The 19,238-nt window shown below is 17.4% G+C and overlaps 7 protein-coding genes across 7 annotated transcripts in view; 3 read left to right on the forward strand and 4 right to left on the reverse strand.

The window, feature by feature from the left end:
• Positions 1-1,779: 1,779 nt before the first annotated feature.
• Positions 1,780-2,541, reverse strand: PF3D7_1448600 (SNARE protein, putative; the record flags this gene model as incomplete). Its single annotated transcript, XM_001348602.1, has 1 exon — positions 1,780-2,541. One exon carries the CDS (start codon positions 2,539-2,541, stop codon positions 1,780-1,782), a length of 762 nt encoding a protein of 253 aa, XP_001348638.1.
• A 1,344-nt stretch (positions 2,542-3,885) lies between these two features.
• Positions 3,886-4,887, forward strand: PF3D7_1448700 (HSP20-like chaperone, putative; the record flags this gene model as incomplete). The annotated part of the gene is made up of 1 exon (XM_001348603.1): positions 3,886-4,887. The coding sequence occupies one exon, from the start codon at positions 3,886-3,888 to the stop codon at positions 4,885-4,887; it is 1,002 nt and encodes a 333-aa protein (XP_001348639.1).
• Positions 4,888-5,320: 433 nt separating this feature from the next.
• Positions 5,321-6,344, reverse strand: PF3D7_1448800 (Appr-1-p processing domain protein; the record flags this gene model as incomplete). The annotated part of the gene is made up of 2 exons (XM_001348604.1): positions 5,321-5,829; positions 6,035-6,344. 2 exons carry the CDS (start codon positions 6,342-6,344, stop codon positions 5,321-5,323), a joined length of 819 nt encoding a protein of 272 aa, XP_001348640.1.
• An 814-nt stretch (positions 6,345-7,158) lies between these two features.
• Positions 7,159-7,611, reverse strand: PF3D7_1448900 (conserved protein, unknown function; the record flags this gene model as incomplete). Its single annotated transcript, XM_002585420.1, has 3 exons — positions 7,159-7,249; positions 7,358-7,442; positions 7,560-7,611. 3 exons carry the CDS (start codon positions 7,609-7,611, stop codon positions 7,159-7,161), a joined length of 228 nt encoding a protein of 75 aa, XP_002585466.1.
• A 1,032-nt stretch (positions 7,612-8,643) lies between these two features.
• On the reverse strand, positions 8,644-9,694 carry PF3D7_1449000 (gamete egress and sporozoite traversal protein, putative; the record flags this gene model as incomplete). The annotated part of the gene is made up of 3 exons (XM_001348605.3): positions 8,644-9,135; positions 9,300-9,448; positions 9,589-9,694. 3 exons carry the CDS (start codon positions 9,692-9,694, stop codon positions 8,644-8,646), a joined length of 747 nt encoding a protein of 248 aa, XP_001348641.1.
• A 2,974-nt stretch (positions 9,695-12,668) lies between these two features.
• On the forward strand, positions 12,669-16,732 carry PF3D7_1449100 (CLASP domain-containing protein, putative; the record flags this gene model as incomplete). Its single annotated transcript, XM_001348606.1, has 7 exons — positions 12,669-12,723; positions 13,062-13,348; positions 13,444-15,875; positions 16,034-16,151; positions 16,256-16,320; positions 16,498-16,558; positions 16,661-16,732. The coding sequence occupies 7 exons, from the start codon at positions 12,669-12,671 to the stop codon at positions 16,730-16,732; spliced, it is 3,090 nt and encodes a 1,029-aa protein (XP_001348642.1).
• A 2,175-nt stretch (positions 16,733-18,907) lies between these two features.
• PF3D7_1449200 (conserved Plasmodium protein, unknown function) overlaps positions 18,908-19,238 on the forward strand; it is a gene marked incomplete at both ends in the record, with an annotated part of 386 nt that continues 55 nt past the window's right edge. The window contains 2 exons of the mRNA XM_002585421.1: positions 18,908-19,059; positions 19,188-19,238. The exon at positions 19,188-19,238 is cut by the window's right edge and continues 55 nt beyond it. Coding sequence (XP_002585467.1) covers positions 18,908-19,059; positions 19,188-19,238 — 203 coding nt within the window. The remainder of the gene's footprint in view (positions 19,060-19,187) is intronic.

Below are 19,238 nucleotides of genomic sequence, written 5' to 3' on the forward strand. Positions count from 1 at the left end.
TTTAAAGAATCTTACAATGTCTAGTTAGAAAAAATGAAAATCCCAAATTTTGTATAAATCATATATAATATATATATATATGCATAAATAAAATTATGGCGAACAAAACATAAAAAAATATAAAAAAATAAAAAATATGTACACATTCAAAATTTTACAGATATATATTTTTTTTAAACTTGAAACATTTTTATCTTTGTTCTTTTGAAAATAAAAGAACTTAATCTAACGATGCAAAAAAGGTATGTATGTAAATATATATATGTAATATGTATATATTATATATATATATATATATATATATATATATATATATATTTAATATTGATATATATTTTATTCTTTGCATTATTATACCACTTTCATTTAATTATGATATACCTATAATATTATTCATTTTAATAATAAGTTAAAAAAAATCAAAAAAACTTCAATTTTTTTTTTTCAAAGGATAAGCAAAAATAAAAATTTACGAGAATAAAAAAACATACATTTAAAAAAAAGAGAAAAAAAAAAAAAAAAAAAAAAAAAAGAAAAAAAGCACAACTATTATTAATTTTAGAAATATATTAAATTATTTAATCAATACGAAGATAACAAACATGTAAAAGGACATATTCATATATATGCATATAATAATATATATATATATATAATATATATATATATATATATATATATATATATATATATATATATATATATATATTTATGTGTGAATATAAAAAGAAATTATTTATTATATTAACCTAAGGTGTTTAAACAGTTACACATTGTTGATATAAATATATAATATATAATATTATATATATATGTTAAATTTTTTTTTTTTAATTAATAAAAACAGGACAATTTAATATAATGATATATATAAAAATAGATTATCAATTTTATATGGATATTCATGTTAGATCTAATATATGTATATATTTATTTTTATTTTATTTTATTTTTTTTTTTTTCCATGTTCATTTTAATTTATATAATGAAATATATAAGAGATGAAAAATAAAAAAAAGGAAATATAAAGGGGGGAATATATTCAATTGTACATTCTTATTTTATCCATATCTCCTTTTAATTATATATGTATATATTTAAGTTTAATAAATAAATCGTTTTTTTTTTGAAACAAATATATTTATATTATCTTATATTTTTTAAAATAAAAAAAATTATGCAATAGATATCTAATATAATATCGTAGCAGCTTAAAGAAAAAAAAAAAAAAAAAAAAAAAAAAGGAAATAAGAACTAAAAAAATATGGTTCGTTAAAATTATATTATATGATATATGATAAGATATTATATTAAAACCTTTTAACATTCCATAATCATATGTCAATTTTTTAATGTTGTACTTTGTAAAAAAAAATATGAAATATGTAATGTTGTGTTTTTAAATGAAAAGAATTAAAACTTTATACATATATATAATATATATATATATATATATATATATATATATATATATATATATAAAACAAAAAAATAAAATAAATACATAAATTTAACAAATATGATTAAAAACAAATGGATATGAGTATTACTATATATAAACATCACTTTTGTATACAGAAAAATGAAAAAAAAAAAAAAAAATTTTCAAATATAATATTGACATATATAAATAAAAACATATTAATATGTTAAAAGTATGTGTCTTTTACAGTATGTATAAATATACATATATTATATATATATATATATATATATATATATTTATATATTTATATTTATATATTTATATTATTTTATTATTTTATTATTTTGAAAATTTCATGTTAGTTTGGGACTCATTTCTTGTCTTCGCACACTTTTATTTTTTCGTATATGTTCATTTTCCGTCATGACATCATGTATTACAACAGGCGTTTGTTTTCTTGATATGATTATAACAGTGATAAGTACAGATACTACAATAAAAATTAATATACTCATAAGACGAACAAATCGATCTGTAACGGCTTCTTTTGCTATTTCTTTTAATGTTTGTTTAGCACTATATACATTAATATCAACATCCTCGATTTTATCTCTTGCTTTTTGTAATTTTTCGTTTTGTATATTTAATTTATCTGCTGCATCTTTAGTAATATTTTCTGATTCATCAACCATCATTTTCATTCTAAAAATAGCATCGTCCGTTTGATCTTGAATAATATCTCCTTTAGTTTCTATATCTTTGGCTGAGACATATCTAACTTTTAACAATTTTTTATTTTCTTTTGCTTGTTTATCTTCTTCATATATTAGTTTACTTTTTTTAAAATCAAATTGAATATTTAAATTCTCTAATATTATCATTTTATTTTTTATTTTTGAAATATTTTCTATTTGTTCCTCTTCACTTAAATTCCTTATCTCAATAAAATATGCATCCTTGGCTGTTTTTATTCTTTCATTTATAAAATGAATATCGTTACAATATTTTTCCGTCTTTTCATTTTTTACCTCTTCTTTTTCTAATTCTTGTAATATTCTTTTAAAATCTTCTAACAAATTATTAATTTCTTCAGAATAAAAATATATATCACTCATTCTTTTTAATAAATATACACACACAAAAAAAAAAAAAAAAAAAAAAAAAAAAAAAATTCAATTTGTTTTTATAACCTATTTATTATTTTCTTCCTATATAATCATAATATTACATATATATATGTATATATATATATATATATACATATATTTATATATGTATGATTTGTTATATTCTTTATATGTTATTTTTATTTATAAAGAATGTATTAAAAGGAAGATGGGTTATATATATATTATATAAATTTTATATTTTTAACAATAATTCGGGAAAAAAGGACAAAAAAAAAAAAACATATATATAATTATATATATATATATATATATATATATATATATACATAAAATTTTAAAAATGGATATATGTTTTTACAAATCAACCATACATTCTCAAAAGAATTTAATAATTATATGCTTATATAAATAAATGAAAAATAATATAATTATTTAAAAATATATAAAATAATATACATATTTATTATATATATTATTTATATATAATAAAAACTATATACTTTTTTTTATTAACTTTCAATTTTTTCTTCTTTTTTTTAAATATAAATTCTTTTCCATTTATTTTTGTAAACAAAAAAGGAAGAATTTTATATAAATAAATCAACGCTTTTTTTTTTTTTTCAGTTTTTTTTTTTTTTTTTTTTTTTTCTGCACTTGAAAAAATAAGTAGAAAATAAAATAATAAATAAATAAAATATTATATATATATATATATATAATATATAACAAAATAAATTTTAGTTTAGGGGAAAAAGAAAATGCATTTCTTCTAATTCTATTATTTTTTAATATTATAGCCTGATTATAAATTAAAAAATTAATTTTTTTTTTGTTACTAGGACTTATATAGGAGAAAATAAAAATTCGAAGAATTTCTTTTTAAGCTGGAACTATTTATAAAAAATTTATAATTCTTTTGAAATATTAAATAAAATAACATATATGAATTTCTTAAAATTTTTGAGAATGTATTAATAATTTTAAATGTAGAATTTAAAAAAAAAAAAAAAATATAATATAATATAAATAGAATATTAAAGGAGTGATATAAAATAGGAATATATTTAAATTCTTACTTTTTTTCAAGAAATAAAAATTGTATATTATATAAATAAATAAATAAATAAATAAATATATATATATATATATATATATATATATATATATATATGTATTTATAGCGTCATGTTGTTTTAGGGCCTTCTAAGTTTTATTGTGTTATTATATACTTCTATATATCAGGTCCCCTTATATATATTTTATAAAACATCTACGAATTATTGTTCATATATACATACATATACATATATATATATATATATAAATATCATGAGCAGCGTTATAAATTATGAAAAATTTGAAAAAATAGACATAAGTTCATCAGATGATGATAATAAGAAAAAGTTAAATCCACACTTAACAAAATTAGATAACAAGGACAAAGTGGTTATAGGTCCTAATGGGTTAACAATTTTAAAAAATAATAATGATGAAAAAATAAAACACGATAAATATAATAACACGTCAAAAAATGTAGAAGAAATAAAAGATAAGAACGATGAATATAAAACCATATATAATGAAACAAATAATGAAATACTTAATAATAAAAATGATAATATACATGTTCAAAATATGAATAATTATGTTGCCGATGATAAAAAATATAAAGATATGTTTATTAATGGAGCTGTGGTTCCATATGAGTATATCTGGAATCAATCAATACATTATATTAACGCTTTTATATGTTTACCTTTAAATTGTAAAGCTAAAAATTTAATTGTAGATATAAAAGAAGATAAATTAATTGTAAAAATAAAAAATTACAAATGTGGTATCATTTATAATAATAATAATAATAATAATAAAACGAATCAACATAACACGCAAAGCAATTCATTTCATGATAATGTTGAAATTTTAGTTGATAAAAAGTTTCCTTTCAAAATTAATACAGACGAAGACACACAAATATGGGAAATTAAAAATATGCAAATTAATTGGTATACACTTTTTAATCTTTCTAATGAAATAAATAATCAAAATGTACATTACTTATTTGAAGATTATAATATGTTAGACAAACAAGAAACCTTTTTATATATTTCTGTAAAGAAAATAAATGAAATTGAAAATGCATATATATGGTGGTCAACCTTATTTAAAAATGAACATCCAATAAAAATTGAAAATCTTCCTTCTAGAAGCTCAACGAATAAAGCAAAAAAAACAATGAATTCTTTTAAGACTGCTTGGGATGAGGCACATGAAATTTTTAAGAAAAATATATCTATGAAACAATTACCATTCCGTATAGATTCATCATAATATTATAAATAAAAAAATAAAATATAAAATAAAATAAAATGAAATGAAATAAAATGAAATAAAATGAAATGAAATAAAATAAAATAAAATAAAATGAAATAAAATGAAATGAAATAAAAATTTTAACATATATATATATATATATTTATTTATTTTTTTATTTTTTTTTTTTGTTCCATTTTAATATTATTATTTTGTTGTTAGGAAAATATTTTTCCTCTTTTAATTTTCTTTTTTTGTAATATTTCTATTTAATTTTTAGAGACATTAAACAAATTATTATTTTTTTTTTTTTTTTGAAGTTCAAATAAAATTATATAAATTGAAGATTGCAACAACAAAAAAAAAAAAAAAAAAAAAAAAAATAGGAGAAACATATATTTATTATTTCATATATTATATATATATATATATTATATATATATAAAGTTCTTTATATATTTATATCTAAATAAAGATATATAGAGTCTCTTAAGAGCATCCAATAAGAATCGGTAATGGTACATAATATTATTTTTTCAATAGCATTAAAATTATCTCTTTTTTTCATAAATTCATATATTCCTTCTAAACATGAGATAACAACATCATGTTTCTTAAATAAACTAATACCACTACCAAGTAAAGGAAATACAATATTTTTAAAATTATTATCTTTTGCTGTTAGTAATATATTTTCATAACAATTTTTTAACTTTTGAGTTTGATTATAATATGGTTCAACAACATGTATAATGTGTTTATATGAACTATTATAACCTTTTGTTAATATAATACTTTTTCCTTTATTCTGTTCTTTTGCATTCTTCATATCGTTCAATAATTCGTCTCCACAGGTTTTTAAAAAATTACCTGAACAATCATAACCATTCCCTTCCTTCATTAATTCAAAAACTTTGTTTGTTCCATTAACAACAGCATCACCTTTTAAATATGACAGATCTTTAATATATAATAAAAAAAAAAAAAAAAAAAAAAAACATATATATATATATATATATATATATATATATATATATATATATATATATTTATTTATTTATATGTATAAATGTCTGTAATATATGTATGTATTTATTTATTTATTTATTTTTTTTTTATTTATTTTATTTTTTTTTTTTTTTTATTTTTTTTTTTTTGTATATACCTCCAAAGTGAAGAACTATTTTATTTAAAATATTAAACTGGTTTTCATTTTTTTTAAAAACAGGAAGATAATTAACGTCGATTATTTTATTAACATTTTTTATAGTTGGATGACTTTCTAAAACATCATGATGCTTCTCATGCAATAATAATTCTATATCTTCTATACTATGCTTTTCATGATTTTTTATTTTATTTTTTGTTATCAATTTTCCAATATTTATTTTTTTACTTGTTTTATAATTACGTATAACAATTTTACTTAATGTAATATGGAATGTATCATGTTTAAAAAATTTATTAAAAAGCATTTTTCATTTCTTATATATTACTATTTATATAAATATTATACATAAATATTTTTATATTAACCAAATAAATAAGCTTAAGCAGACTTGATATTATATGATAAATAAATAATATCGATAAACAAAAAATTCAAATGAATATAAAAAAAAATAAATAATATAGTATCATATAAAAATATATTCATCCATTTACAATATATATATATAATATATATGTATATATTTTTAAAAATATGTGCAAAAAAAAAAAAAAAAAAAAATATTATAAATATAATATAGTTATATATATTAAATAATTAGAAAGATACATTTTTTTGAAATAACTGAACAAGTCATATTATTCAAATGGTCTGAAGCAATATCATAAAAAAAATAAAATGTAACAATAAATATGTTTATATGTATATATGTGTATATCATTTAGATGATTTATACAAATGAATTTATTGTCCTCTTATTTATTCACAGTTTATATTTTTAATAAAGATAATTTATTAGTAGGAATTATATAGTTAATTATGTTCTAAAAAAGAAATAATACGTCTGAATTTTAACACATATAAAATATCTATATAATTCATTTTTTTTTTTTTTTTTTTTTTTTATCTCATATGGAAATTATATTATAATGGTTATGTAGGACTATTTTTTTTATGTTCTCTATATTATGTCATAAATAAAGATATATTTGTTACATTACATATATTAATATTTTAATGACTGTTTAAAAACACATATTTCTTTTTATAAATGTGAATAAGTAAATTCTCTTGAAAAAAAAAATTAAGACGTAATATAATTTATATAATACAAAAAATTATGATTTAAGCCTTTTCAAAAATGATGCCCATGAATTCGACAAGAAAGAGCATCTTTTATGGTGAACATAATCCAACATTATATCTGCCCTAAAAATTATACAAATATAATATATTGATAGTTACATATATGAAACTATTATTATTCCATTTATAGTTTTTTTTTTTTTTTTTTTTTTTTTTTTTTTTTTTTTTTACCATTCTTTTCTTCTGCTAGTTGTACATATAAACCATGATACTGTTGATATACCAATAAAATATAAACTCATAGTTAAACTTCTTCCTGTAAAATAGAAGAGTATATTTTTTAAACATAACCACATATATATATAAATTAATATATATAAAAAAATATACATACATACATACATACATACACATATATATATTCATATCATACTTAATTTGTTCATTTTAGGAGATTCATTTGTTACAGTATCTAACTTTTCCATTATAAAAAATTCTTTTTATATTATATAAAATTTATGTGATAAAAGGGAAAAAAAAAAAAAAAAAAAAAAAAAATGTGTTTTTCAAATTTATTATCCTTATTTAATAATTTTCAAACATATTATTTTTATTTACTAATATATATTATTTAATATATAATATTTCTATAATGTGTACCCATTTTTTGATGGAATGATTAATTTATATTTATTCAAAAATATAAGATTTTGAATTTATATTTAGTGTCGTTAAAATATTAAATTTATAATTAAATATTAAAATAGTCGTAATTAAAATATATAATATATTAAATCCTTCTATAAAAACAGAATAATTATTGGCATATATATAAATGTACTTTCTTTCTATCTGTTTTTTTAAAATGCTTTAATTTTTTTTTTTTTTTTTTTTTTTTTTTTTTTTTGTATATACATATCAAAAAGAAGATAACTTGTATATAATTCCTATTATTGTATAAATATTTTATTGTTTTGTATTAAATAACACTATATTTATGATATAAAATCAAATTAGATTAAAGATAAAAAAAAAAAAAAAAAAAAAATATATAAAATATAAATATATATAAATATATTATAAATAATAAAAAATGTGGTAAAAAATGACTTATAACAAATTATTATTAATGTTCAAATGAAAGTAAAAAGAGGTATGTGTTATATATATATATATATATGCATAGTGTATTTGGTATGTTTCCATATATTGTCTTATTTCCAAGTTCGAAAGAATCACAAATATAAAACATCACATTTATACATATATATATATAATATTGGGCATGAGGAAAATGAAAAATTATATGAAAAATACACTAAAAAAATAAACCAGATAATATATATATATATATATTTATATATTTATTTATTTATAATCATTTTAATATCATCAATCATCATAGCTTCTAATATTTTAAATAAAAAAATGTGTTAAAAAACCTTAGAATGTATAGTATTCATTTCTTTATGGTTGCTACATATGTTTATGTGTAAAGGTTAATATATATTTCCATATTATTGTAATAGGGCTTTTTCTTGCTCTTCTAATTTTTGTATATCTTGCTTATCCTTATCTAATTGTCCAAGAGCATTTAATTCATCTTCTACATTTATTTTATTTTCTTGAGAATATTCTTCAATTTTGTCTTCGAAACTGTTATATAATCTATTTATAATTGGTTGTGCTATATTCTTTGATTGTTCATCAAGTTTCTGAGTAGCTTCTAATGTTCTTTGTTTCCATTTGTTTAAATTTTTTCGTATAAATTGAACAGCTATTGGAATGACTAAGCTTTTAAGAAGTATGCTAAAGAAATGTCTGAGTTTTCCTTTATGTTTTTGATACAAACTAAGAAGCTTTTCCTTTGCCTTTGATCCAAGTTTCTTTAATTTTTGTCCAAATTTACTATTTTTAAATTTGTCCTTTAATTTTCTTATAAATTCTGTTTGTATAAGTGCAAGATTTTTCCCCTCGTATGCGCTTGCATCAAAGATGTCTGCATCATCCTATAAAAAAAAAAAAAAAAAATATATATATATATATATATATATATATATAAACAAAATAATTAAAAACCAGTAATTAATACAATTCAATTAAAGTAAATATATGTATCTATTGTCTATGTAAAATATTAATATATGTATAACATAAGTATCATTCGTATTACCTCTAAAAGAATCATGAATTTTTCCAAATTATTTCCATTTGATAAATCATCTTCCAATTTGTTAACAACTTTTGTAGATACAATGTCTATGAATGAGTTTAAATGGCTATGCCATAATTCACCAACTTTATTGGAAAGTGTGTCTCCAACTGAAAAAAAAATATAAATATATATATAAATATATATATATATATATATGTGTGTTCCATTCATATTCAATATATTTTTACATATTGTAAATATATATATATATATATTAATATGTATAAAACAATGCAGTTAATATTACTTTCAATATAATTCAAGGGAGCATAATTTACAGAATGAAGTTGTATAGATCTTATAGGAAGAACTAATGCTATCAAGAGGGTAATACAATATGTAAATTTATTCATTTTGTTCTATTTAAGTAGTACATACACACACATATACAAAAAGAAATGTTTAGTTGAAAATTAAAACTTTTATATTTTTGAAGAACAAAATTTATATAATGTTTCTTAATTTATCAATGTGTAAAAATCATGAAAAATAATGATTTAATAAAATGTATAAAAATAAGGAAATATAATATTATTAAAAAAAAAAATAATAAATGTTCGAAGAAGTAATTAAACAAATAGGAAATATATATAAAAAAAAAATAATAATAATAATAAAATAAAACATGTTAATAACCCATTTGATATCAAAGCTTTCAATGCAAGCTAAAAAAAAGTGTGAAAATGAAAAAAGAAAAAAAAAGACATTTTCATTAATTAATGAATAATCAATAAAAAAAAAAAAAAAAATGAACACTTAGGAATAATATAACTATAAATTTGAGCTATTTATGTGTGTTTTTTTTTTTTTTTTTTTTTTTTAAACTATTGTATTTTTATGTAGTTATATTTATTAACAATTAATAGTGATATATGAACATCCAGACTTTTTTTGCATTTCATGTACATATATTGAGCTTAAAATGTAAAATAATATATGAACATGTTAATAATAAAACATGTAGCTAGCTATTTGTAGAAGCAATGTTAAATAATAAAAGAACATTATATTTGAATGACTACATAATAGTGCAATATTAAAGAAAATTAAAAGAAAAAAAAAAAAAAAAAAAACAGTCATTGTTTTAAATTAGTTAATTAAAGTATGAATATGTTTTATTTTTTTATTTGTGCATGTCATATTTAAACATAATATTTAAAATAAAACTATTGTTTAAAATGATCAAGATGACATACATATAAAGATGATGTGTATAGGTAACTGTCTTCATACAGCTACTCGAATAAAAACAATATATATATATATATATATATATATTATAATAGGTATTTTTTGTAATAATTATAAAAAATGATAAAGTACTTTATACACACAAATATTTATATATATATATTTATATATATATAGGTACACATATTTATATATAATATTATAGACTTCATGTTTTGTTTCTTTTCAGATATATATTACTTCATTATGAAAAATGCTCATTAAGTTAAATATCATGTTTTTTTTTTTTTTTTTTTATATTAAATATTTGTTCTGTCATTACAATAATGTCAGAAACTTACATGCATTGCTTATGACAAAAATGAAATTATCATTTATTATTATATTTTTTTTTTTATTCTGAAATTTTTTATTTTGGAAGTATGAGTATGAAATAAAAGTTATAATAAGCAATTACGTTACATATTTAAAAAAAAAAAAAAACACTATAAATGCATATATATATATATATATATAAATATATGGATATATTTTTATACTTGTAATATTATTCGCCATTTTTTACTTTAATAATTAAAGTTTATTCTTGTCTTTTGTTCAAATATAAATGCGAAAAAAAAATAAGGACAAAAAAAAAAAAAAAAAAAAAAAAAATTTTATTGTTATTCTTTTTTCTCCCGAATGTTCATATAAAATAATCTATGTGATTATTAAATTTCTTTTTCGATATACACACTGTATGTGTCTAAAATGTTGAAATTGGACGAATTTGTATGTGTATATAAAAAATAAAAAAGAATATCATTATTATATAAGGGTTAATAACAAGTTCATGAATAAATTAGTATTATTAGGTATGAAAATATATATTATTATTTTTCTATATATATATATATATATATATTTTCCCCCCTCCTTTTTCATTAATATAATATTATACAATGAAGTAAATTTTTTTTTTTTTCTTTTTCTTTTTCTTGTTCTACCTTTTTAGTTAGTATGTATATATATAAATATGACATAATATATTAATATATATAACAAAGATAATGTCTATTATGTATAACTTGAATTCGAAAATTTTTATTTTAATTCTTGAAACATAACATCTTTTTTATTATCCCACTTAGAAAATTGTTTCATAATAATTATTTAATTAAACTTTATTTATTACACATGAATTATAAGTAAATGTATGTTTTTATTATTTTTAATATACATTTACTTTAGAATACAAAATATATAGCATATTCCAAAACATTCCCCTTGTAAAAATATTCATAAATAAGTAAATAAAAATAAATTTGTATATTTAATTTTTCACACGTAAATATCACATTAAGAATAAAAAAAGGATAATAATAAATAAAATAATATATAAAAATATTTTTGTTATTCTTTTATTTTATTTTTTTTTTTTTTATTATTTTTAATATTTCTCATTTTGTGCACTGAAAAATGTAATATATATAATATATATATATATATAAAATAATATATACAGGTTTGAATTAAAAAATATATCTTAAAATTTTTTGAAATTAAAAAATGTTAGTTTAATATACTTCCCTTTCTAATTATAATTAAAGAAAGAAATTTTTTTTTTTTTTTCTTCGTTATATTTTTTTGGTAAAGATTGTTCTTACTACATATTATATATATATATATATATATATATATATATAATTTAATAATATTACAGTGTGTGCATTTTATTGATAAATCGTCTGAAAAAAATATGAAAGAATAAATAATAAAAAAAAAATAATAATAAATAATAATAATATAATAAAGTATAAATATAAATGTAAATATAAATATATATATATATATATATATATATATATCTTAGAGAAAACAGTGTTTTTTTTTTTTTTTTTTTTCCTTTATATATATATATATATTTATTTATTTATTTATATATTTTTCTTTTATCGCTTATAATTTTTCTTATATGTATTTATATATATTTTACATATTTTTATTGTAATATTACATTTTAACCTCTTAAAAAATATTTTAAATGTAAATATTTTTGTTTGGTTTCCTTTTTGATTCTTATATTTTCCACTGTTAAGGTGTTATAAGAAGAAATAAATATTTTATGTAAAGATAATCGAAATTTGGATTGTAAAAATGCCTACAATAGGACAGAATAAATATAGAGCTAACACAAGCGCGTTTCTAGATGGTATACACACACACACATATATATTATATATATATATATTTATATTTATACCTTTGAGAGTTAAAAATATATATATTAAAAATAAAAAAGATTCAACTATTGCTTATATAATTACATGAAATAGAAAAAAAAAAAAAAGAAAAAAAAAAAAAATTAAAGAAAAGAAATAAATAGATAAATAATATAATTACAATAATATATAAGACATGAGAATTTTGTTAGATAAAGGAAATATTTCCATTATTAAATGTTGATTTTTTTTTTTTTTTTTTTTCTATATAAAGAAAAATACTTGACTTATACATTATATAATTTTTGATTTCTATTTTTTTTTCCAGATTCACGAAGTTTTAAAAGAAAATCAATTGATGAACAGGAAGACTACAACATTGTAGATGATTTCATATATCTAAATAAAGAAAATAGAAATGTATCAAATGAACAACATGGAGATTTATATATGAATGTAGAATTAGGATTAACACGTACTAGTGCTATGGGTATAAATATAATTAATAAGAATAGCATAGAGGATAAAAAATTGAATGAATCTTATAATGTTAAAAATTATGAAGAACACATAGATGAGAATGATTATAAGTTGGAATCTCCATTAAATGAGATTGTAAGTATAATATGTAAATGTTGATATATATATGTATGTATATATATATTTATGTACATATACATATGTGTGTTCATATTTTTTCCCATTTGTAGCAAAAGTATCAGCTCACATTACTGAGAAAAAGTAATCCGTCATGTCCTAAACCAGCAAAATGTGAAGACGATAATAACAAGATGAATAAAGACTGTAGGAAGAAATCTTATGAGGAAGAGCAAACATATGAAGTTCCTTATGAGAAATATAATATGGATATGTCAACAAAAAGTAATGTAAAGGAAATTAGATATTTACAGGGATTAAAACAAATGGGAGATGTTAAATCGGACAAAGATTTTAAGAATATGATGGATTTAAAAAATTATAAAGCTGTACAAATGTATAAGGTACTACCGAATTATAAAAATGTACAAGTTAATAAAAATGTACAAGTTAATAAAAATTTACAACATAATAAAAGTTTACAAGTTAATAAAAATTTACAAGTTAATAATAATATACCAAATAGTTATAACATCTCAATAAATAAAAACTTACCTATACATAAAAACCTATTAACATATAAAGAAACTAATACGCCAAAAGATCAAGTGTTAATTAACCCTAGAAGGAATGATGAACTTTTATATAATACAAATAACATATCAAATATAAAAAGAGTACATGAAGAAAAATTAGGAAAGTCAGAATATGTGAATGTAAATAATAGTTCAGTAGCAAGCTCAAAAGTTTTGAATGATAGTAGACAGAAAAGTATAGTAGAAATAAGATTGAAAGATAACATATATGATGAAAGGTTAATATCTGATGGTTATGAAAAGAAAAAAATGTATTATATAAAACATAACGATACAAAAGATAGGAAACAGAACGAGGAACAACCTATGATTAAGGATAATAAGTTATATAAGTATGGGGAAAAAATAATATATTCTGATAAAGACAAAAAGGAAAATATTTTAAAATTAAATGATAAATATTTAAATGATATGAATGTAAAAAAAGGAAATTATTATAGTAGTGAAGAAAATATAAATGACAATTATATTATAGTGAAAAAGAATACTAATGTATATAATAATAAAAAAGAAAATAACAACAATAATAATAATAATGATGATAATAATAATGATAATAATGATGATAATAATAATAATGATAATAATAATAATAATTATTATTATTATAATAATGATGATGAAGATGATCGTGATTATTATATTCCAACTCAAAATAAAGACATAATGTTTGTTGATGATAAGTTAAAAATGGGGTCAAAAATAGTAAAAGACAAATATAAATTATACAAGAGAGCAGATTATGAAGAAAACAGAAACCAAAAAAAAAATAATGATGAATTTAGAGATGCACATATTGTTGAGAATATCAAAGAACATGGAATATATGAAAATGTTAAGAATTTAAAGGATCATGAATTGGATGAAAATTATAATAATTTTAGTAGCCATAGATATGATAAAGGAAAAAGTGACATACAAATTGATAAGAGAAATCCAAAAAATAATATTAATAAAAGCAATATAAATTATAATGATAATAAATATAAAAGTACACACAAAATGAATAATAATTATAATAATGATGATGATGATAATAATAATGATTATAATGATGATGCTTATGATTATTATGATCATTATCATAAGTGTGATGATACCAATAATAAACTCCAAATTAACAAATTCAATAGAAAAGAAGAAACTACTATAATTAATGTGTGTTCTGAAAAAAAGCCGTATGATGAACGTCCCAAAAGTAAAAATATAATGCATAAGCATGACGAACAAGATGAACATAATAAAAATGTTAAAATTATGAATAAGAAAAAATATTGTACAAATAACAGTGTACAGGGGAAAAGTGGGTCGGAAAGGGTTGTAGGATATCGTTCAGCTAATAATAATAATAATAATAATAATAAAAATAATAATAATAGTAGTAGTAATAATAATATTAGTAGTAATAATATGTGTAATAAAAATATGAACATAAGTAGAAAAAGCCTAAATGTTAGTTCGAAAATAAAAAATGATAAAAGTATAACATATATATCATTTGATGAAATTACAAATTTTGATTTTGAAATGAATAATGATTATATGAATGAAATGATATCAGAATTATTAGCTATTACAAAAGATCATGAATGGACAAAACAAATAGATAATTTAATTAACTTAAGAAAAATTTTAAAATTTCATCATAAATTATTTTTTGAAAATCATTCAAAAGAATTAAGAAAAATTTCGAGATGTATTATCGAATTATTAAATAGTCCTAGATCAAGTGTGTCAAAAAATTCTTTATTATGTTTATCTGAATTTTATTCAATAGGTAAAAAAAAAATGGATAATACATTGGATGATGTAATATTACCATGTTTGAAAAAGGCTTATCAGACTTCTACTGATTTTTTGAGTAGTGCAGCAAATAATACATTATTGTCTATATGTAATTCATGTAGTGAGAGCAAGTTGATTTTACACTTTGTTAAAATTATAACATCGTAAGGATAAAGCGAGCAAAAATTAGTGCTATATAATGAATATATAAAAAAAAATATATATATATATATGTATATATATATGATATCATTACAGTAATAATTAATCCACTTTTCATTTTATTTTATTTATTTATTTATATATTTTTTTATTTTTGTAGAAAACAGAAGACATATAACTTGATTTGTCTGAAATGCCTAATTGCGGTCATAATTAAATTTGAGGATAACATAATAAAATTTAAGGAGATAAATAAATTGATAGAAGCCATACTAGAGGTGAGTATACAAAAAAATGTGATAACAATGTATAATAATGTGCCTACATATTTAATATATTACTTCTTTTTTTTTTTTTTTTAACATTATTTTATTTTTCTTAGTGTACTTCTGTTGGAAGCGCAGAAATAAAGTGCACAGCAAGGGTTGCCTTAGTTGTGTTAGACAAGTAGGTTTTGACAAAAATATGATAAATTAGAAGGGGGAACACACATATATACATACATATATATATATATATATATATATATATATATATATATATATTTATTTATTTATTTATTTATTTGTGCTTATATTCATATTTATATTTTGATTTTTTTTTTTTTTTTTTCTTTCTATACAGTATATATCCTATAAAAAAGTTGTGTAGTAAATTACACATGTCAGCAGAAAAAATAAAAAAGGTAAGAACAATGTTTTGTTTTTTCATAATTACTCAGATATATATTTATTCATTTTAACCTTTTCCTTTCTAAATACATATTATTATTTTACGTTATTCATAGATTGAAAATTTAACAGATAGAACGTCAGAAAATGAAATCGACCTTGTTTTGGGGAAAATTAAATTTAATTAAAATTGGATCTTCTTGTATTTATTTTATTTTTTATTTGTATTACTATATTTTTGATTTTATATATGTTGATAATTTGGCATGTATATATATATATATATATATGTATATTTTATATTTGATGGATTATTTATTTTTTATATAACATCCTTTTTGGTTTTTTTTTTCTTCCCTTTTTTTTTTTTTTTATTTTTTTTATTTTTTTTCGTTTTAAATTTGTTTTATTTGATTTTAATATATATATATATATATATATATATATATATATTTTGTATTTATATACAAATTGAATTAAATTGAATGTGTTTTTTCATATTTTAAATTATCTTTCTAGTATAATAACTATATATATATATATATGTTATTTCTTTTAGCATGAAATATGCTCATGTTTGGCTGAAATATTTTTCAAAGATATCATTCCTTATATATATATTTATTATTTAAATTTTTTTCCGATTTTTATGTTAAATATTCTATTTTTTTTACATATCTATATAACTATTGCCCGTAATACAATAATTGATATATGTGTTTATTAAAAAAAAAAAAAAAAAAAAAAAAAATATATATATAAAATTAAATTGTATATTTTTAAGAATGAGAAAATGTGTATTCCATATGTTTTATATTTTTATTTGGACCTTTAAAATTAATTAAAATTTTATGTCTGATTTATATATATAAAACAATATTGTGGATAATAATTGAGGAAAAGGATATCAATATATGATAAATACTGCAATATTATATTATATATATATATATATATGTATATATTTTTTTGTGTCCGTTGTGATAAAGTATAAATTCAAAAAATGTACCATAATTTATTTTTTCTATTTTTTAAAAGTGCATATTATAAATATATATATATATTATATTAATTTTATTTTAATATTCATGGAAATAACAGAACAGAATGGAAAATTGCATATCCATTTATTAAAAAATAATATATATATATATATATATATATAATATATGTTATGTGCAAAAAGAAGAAAAAAAAAAAAAAAAAGGAAAATTATATAAAATACGAGAAATATATATATATATATATATATATAGTACATATTTATATATGAAAAATATCTTGTGCATATATAAAAATTTTACGTTAAAAAAAAAAAAAGAAAAAGGATAATAGGAATAAATCAAAGAGCACCATAAATGCATAACATAAATTGACTACAAAAAAAAAAAAAAAATAAAAAATAAAATTATTTGATACTTCTAAAAATATAATACAAATATTATATATATATATATATATATATATATATTATATGTACAAATAAATTTATGACTTTTATGTTTTATTTTTTTTTTCCTTTACTTATTTGCATAAAAAAAATAAGAAGAAATATATATCGTGTAAATGTAAGAATAAATCTGCATTACAACCTTTTTTGTGCATATAAGGAAGTGTACGAAAAAAAATATTCCAAACGTATATAAAATATATAGGTTATATATATATATATAAATATATATATATATATATATATATATATATGTTATATATTTTTTTTCGTAATGTACATAAAAAATGCAAAAATATAATAATGAGAAAAATATCAAATTAATAAATTTAAAATATATATATTAATTGTAAGAAATATTATATATATTATTATATGGGTGTATACATATATATATATATATATATATATATAAATATATATGCATATTCATTTTATTATTTTTTTTTATTTTTATTTTTTTTTGTCTATATTTAAAAATATTTATTATATAATTATTTTTTTTAAAGTTGCAAAAAAAAAAAAAAAAAATAAAAAAATAAAAATAAAATATTAAAATAATTATATAATTTTAATATAACTTAAAAAGTAAAAGAAAACTAAATTTAAATAAATATTATTCTTTCTCTTTTACCTTTTTTTTTTTTTTTCTTTTGTTTTTTTTACATATAGTAAATTATTTAATTTAATTTAACTTAATTTTTTCCTTTTTACTAAACTGGTAATTATAAAAATTAAAAAAAAAAAATAAAAAACATATATATGTATATAATATTATATAACAAAATTTATAAAATATTACCATTATTATTTGTATAAAAAAAAAAAAATCATATTATATATATATATTTATTTATATTTACATATTATTTTAATTTCTTTAAACTTTTAAAATAAATAGAAATTTTCGAAAATGGTTGCAAAAAAAAAAGACGTTAAAGTTGCTCTTAAAAAGAAACCAATGAAGAGCACTGGAAAATTAGCCAAAATTAAGGCTGCAAAAGTTAAGGCTGCAAAAGTTAAGGGAGGTGTATCCAATAAACAAAAGTTGAAGTCAAAAAAATTGTAAGCATAATAATATAATATAATATAATTAAGAAAAAAAAAAAAAAAGCAAAAAAAATGACATTATATTTTGTCTACATATATATATATATATTTATATATATTTATGTTTTTTTTTAATTATGCAGAATTAACAAGAAAGCTAAAGTAGTTAAAAGCAAAAAAGAATTACCAAGAAA

Source organism: Plasmodium falciparum (assembly GCF_000002765.6).
Source record: "Plasmodium falciparum 3D7 genome assembly, chromosome: 14".
In the NCBI taxonomy this organism is placed as follows: domain Eukaryota; phylum Apicomplexa; class Aconoidasida; order Haemosporida; family Plasmodiidae; genus Plasmodium; species Plasmodium falciparum.